Source organism: Salmo trutta, chromosome 26 (assembly GCF_901001165.1).
Source record: "Salmo trutta chromosome 26, fSalTru1.1, whole genome shotgun sequence".
In the NCBI taxonomy this organism is placed as follows: Eukaryota; Metazoa; Chordata; class Actinopteri; order Salmoniformes; family Salmonidae; genus Salmo; species Salmo trutta.
In genome coordinates, this window is record NC_042982.1 from 19,742,928 (window position 1) to 19,747,298 (window position 4,371).

Sequence of the window (4,371 nt, forward strand, 5' to 3'; positions counted from 1 at the left end):
TATCATCCATAATATAAATCCTTTATCATCCATAATATAAATCCCTTATCATCCATAATATAAATCCTTTTTCATCCATAATATAAATCCCTTATCATCCATAATATAAATCCCTTATCATCCATAATATAAATCCTTAATCATCCATAATATAAATCCCTTATCATCCATAATATAAATCCCTTATCATCCATAATATAAATCCCTTATCATCCATAATATAAATCCTATTTTATCCATAATATAAATCCCTTATCATCCATAATAAACATCCCTTATCACCCATAATATAAATCCCCTATCATCCATAATATAAATCCCCTATCATCCATAATATCAATCCCTTATCATCCATAATATCCAATATCATAACCCCAGCTCATCGTGTATAAGACCTCTGCCAGTTGTAGATAGTGTGTATGTTATGTGAGCATGCGGGCAGCCTCTTACAGCTACTGACACTACGATGTCTGAAGACCTTGCCCTGGCTGCTACCCCCCAGGCCCCTCCGTCTGGCAGTCTGCTTAGCCCTCTCCTCTGCCGCAATGAAGTCCGTGGTGGCCCTAAAGAACTCCAGCAGGGCCCGGTGGCTCCAGCTAGTCCCAGGTGTCCCTCCAAAGGTCCCTCCCCCAGAGAAAGCACTCCCTTCCTGGGTGTTAAAGCCACAGTGTCCCCCTCTGGTGGTCAGCAGCAGGAAGAAGTGGGGGTTGCTCTCGAAGAGTTCCAGGGGTAGGGTAGACTGGGGGTCTCCTCTGATAGGGTCATCCTGAGCACAGACACTCAGAACGGGGATGGCGACTTCGTCTACATCCCGGAGGGGTTCATTGCGTTCCCAGTAGGCCTCCCAGGCTCCACCACTGCTGCTGCTGGTGCCCGCTGCTAGGGCCGGGGCTCCTTTAGGGCCTGGCTGCTGGCAGAACAGCACCTCCTCCAGGCCACGCGTGGAACAGCTGGAAAAAAGGGCATCGGTGTGCACTGTCTCACCCAGCACTGTCCTGTACCTAGATATACCCAGACAAGAACACACACACACGTGTTCATGAACACACACACACACACAAACATAAAGAAACACACACAACACCCACACACAGCCACACACACAAACAAGTACAATCAGTAAATCAAACTAGAAGAGCTGCATGGCTCTATAACATCCTTGTTAGCATTGATTGTGAAACCACAAGTTGGGTCCTGATGCCCTGCTACATCAATAGCATGGTGGGCAGCGGTTGCCATGGTAATGGTATTGTATTTTAATCAAATCCTGTAATATCAGGGTATGTGACATTATTCCCTTTCTTCTCCTCTTCTCAATCAGGTTTCTCTCTTTCTCTCTCCACCCTCTGCTCGCCCTCCATCCCTCCCTACCCTCTCCCTACCCTGTTTGTCCCTCCCTCCCTCTCCCTTCTTCCTCTCTCTCTCCCTCCCTCCCCTCCCACCCCTATCACTCCCTCCCCTCTCCCTCTCCTCTCCCTCTCCATCCCTCTCCTCTCCCTCCCTCCCCCCTCCCTCCATCCCTTACCTGTTGAGGCATATCTTCTGGTAAGTCACCAGAGCCCAGTGTAGGGGCCAGATGGGTCCTTTCTCAAACCAGCTCTGGCAGCGGAACACTGGCGAGAGGCAAGCGGCGGCCGTCACGTAGCTGGATGAACCACACTCTCCTAGGTAGGAGAGGAGGAGGCCGGACCCCGTGCTCTCGCTCACCGCGTACAGCCGGCTCACGGGCTGCCTGTAGCGCACGTAGCGCACGGCCTCGCGTAGGTCCCCTGGGTCGCCAAACTGCTGCAGCTTGACGGTGCTGAGGGGGGTGGCGTTGTGGCTGCGCCGGTTAAACACCACAGGGAGGTAGCCGTGGGACAACGCCACCTCACAGAGCTGAAGGACAGGAAACAGAACATTATGTAATTCATGACAACATAGACTTTTATTGAATTGAAGTGACATAGCAGTGAGGTCCAATCAATCACTGGTTCACCTCACTACAGGATGAACTGTGACATCATCAAAGCTGGAGGTAGAAGAGGGACGGACAGATGGAGACACAGTGGTCAGTGTGAGCTCACATAGTGTTTAGTCAATGTAAAAGCACTATTTAAATCCATTCATCCATTAATGCATGACTGACTATGAACTGTGAGGTCAGAATATGTGAGGTCTTCGAAAAAGCCCTACATAAATCTAATCTAATATTGAATGTTTCAACTGACTATGAACTGTAACAACACCAACACAGGCTGCATCTGAAATGGCCTCCTATTCCCTATAAAAAATAATGCACTTTATAGGGAATAGGGTGCCATTTCCAACACACCCACAGAGTATGAATGAACAGCTTCAAAGAGCTATAAGAAGACAATGATTAGAGAGACTAGAGAGACCAAGAGGAGGTGTAACAGATCACTGCATTAAATATTTACAGAGCTGAGAAACCTGCAAGAACACTTAAACCTGGATATCATCCTTTCTCTCTCCTTTTCTCTCTTTCTCTCTCTCTCTCTCTCTCTCTCTCTCTCAATTCAATTAAATTAACATTGCCAAAATAAGTGCAGTAGATAGTATACAAAAGGGAAATAAACAATAAAAATGAACAGTAAACATTACACTCACAGAAGTTCTCTCTCTCTCTGTCGCTCTCTCTCTCAACCTCTTTCCTTCCCTCTCTCTTTCTCTCTCTCTCTCAACCTCTCTCCCACTCTATTTCTATCTCGCTCTCTGTTTCTCTCTCTCTCTCAACCTTTCTCCCTCTGTGTTTCTCTCTCTCTCTCAACCTCTCTCCCACTCTATTTCTATCTCGCTCTCTGTTTCTCTCTCTCTCTCAACCTTTCTCCCTCTGTGTTTTTCTCTCTCTCTCTCTGTTTCTCTCTCTCTGTTTCTATCTCTCTCTCTTTCTCTCTCTCTCTCTCTCTCAACCTTTCTCCCTCTGTGTTTCTCTCTCTCTCTGTTGCTCTCTCTGTTTCTATCTCTTTCTCTGTCTCTCTCTCTCAACCTTTCTCCCTCTCTCTTTCTATCTCTTTCTGTTTCTATCTCTCTCTCGCTCTGTCTCTCGCTCACTCTCAACCTCTCTCCCTCTCTCTGAATCAATTCATCCTACTACTATAGTGGATCACAGCAGTATTAATGCGGCTACACTATTTCATTGAAGTACAGCTATTTTCCAACATAAGGATGATGAGGTATAAAGCAGGTTAACTTTGCTTCAGTCCTCGGTGTGTTTTCCCTCTCGACTACGCTGCCAGTGTCGAGCCAATGAGGAATTCTTGTCACAGAGACTCGAGAAACACAGAAGCATGCACACGCCCACACACACACAAACCCATGCCTGTACAGTTGCAGACACACACCTACACACTGTCACTCAGAAGCATGCACACGCCAGCACAAACACCTACAGTACATCCTGCCACACACACTCCTACACATGCGTCTGCAACACATTTACACACTGCCACATTCTTCAGATGAATTATGTCAAACTCTCACAAACTCCCTCAAATATTCAAGGTCCAACATTCAGCCTGAAAACAGCTCTGTGAAGAAGACCAAATGGATTTGTCTCTGACTTGACCAACCGTAGAAATGGAGAAAGTAGAAATGACATCATCACTGTCATAACACAACTGTTAAATGCAGAGGCAAAGTCATCATACTGGAGGGTATCACAGTCAAGTCATCTTACTGGAGGGTATCACAGTCAAGTCATCATACTGGAGGGTATCACAGTCAAGTCATCATACTGGAGGGTATCACAGTCAAGTCATCATACTGGAGGGGTATCACAGTCAAGTCATCATACTGGAGGGTATCACAGTCAAGTCATCATACTGGAGGGGTATCACAGTCAAGTCATCATACTGGAGGGGTATCACAGTCAAGTCATCATACTGGAGGGGTATCACAGTCAAGTCATCATACTGGAGGGTATCACAGTCAAGTCATCATACTGGAGGGATATCACAGTCAAGTCATCATACTGGAGGGTATCACAGTCAAGTCATCATACTGGAGGGTATCACAGTCAAGTCATCATACTGGAGGGGTATCACAGTCAAGTCATCATACTGGAGGGTATCACAGTCAAGTCATCATACTGGAGGGGTATCACAGTCAAGTCATCATACTGGAGGGGTATCACAGTCAAGTCATCATACTGGAGGGTATCACAGTCAAGTCATCATACTGGAGGGGTATCACAGTCAAGTCATCATACTGGAGGGGTATCACAGTCAAGTCATCACACTGGAGGGGTATCACAGTCAGGTCATCATACTGGAGGATATCACAGTAAAGTCATCATACTGGAGGGTATCACAGTCAAGTCATCTTACTGGAGGGTATCACAGTCAAGTCATCATACTGGAGGGGAATCAC

General features: G+C 46.5%; 1 protein-coding gene across 1 annotated transcript in view; it reads right to left on the minus strand.

The window, feature by feature from the left end:
- Positions 1-207: 207 nt before the first annotated feature.
- LOC115163346 (protein ABHD15-like) overlaps positions 208-4,371 on the minus strand; it is a 12,029-nt gene continuing 7,865 nt past the window's right edge. The window contains exons 2-3 of the mRNA XM_029715143.1: positions 1,526-1,878; positions 208-1,001 (exon numbers count right to left, since the gene is read on the minus strand). Of these exons, the coding sequence (XP_029571003.1) occupies positions 380-1,001; positions 1,526-1,878 (975 nt within the window). The 3' untranslated portion in view covers positions 208-379. The remainder of the gene's footprint in view (positions 1,002-1,525; positions 1,879-4,371) is intronic.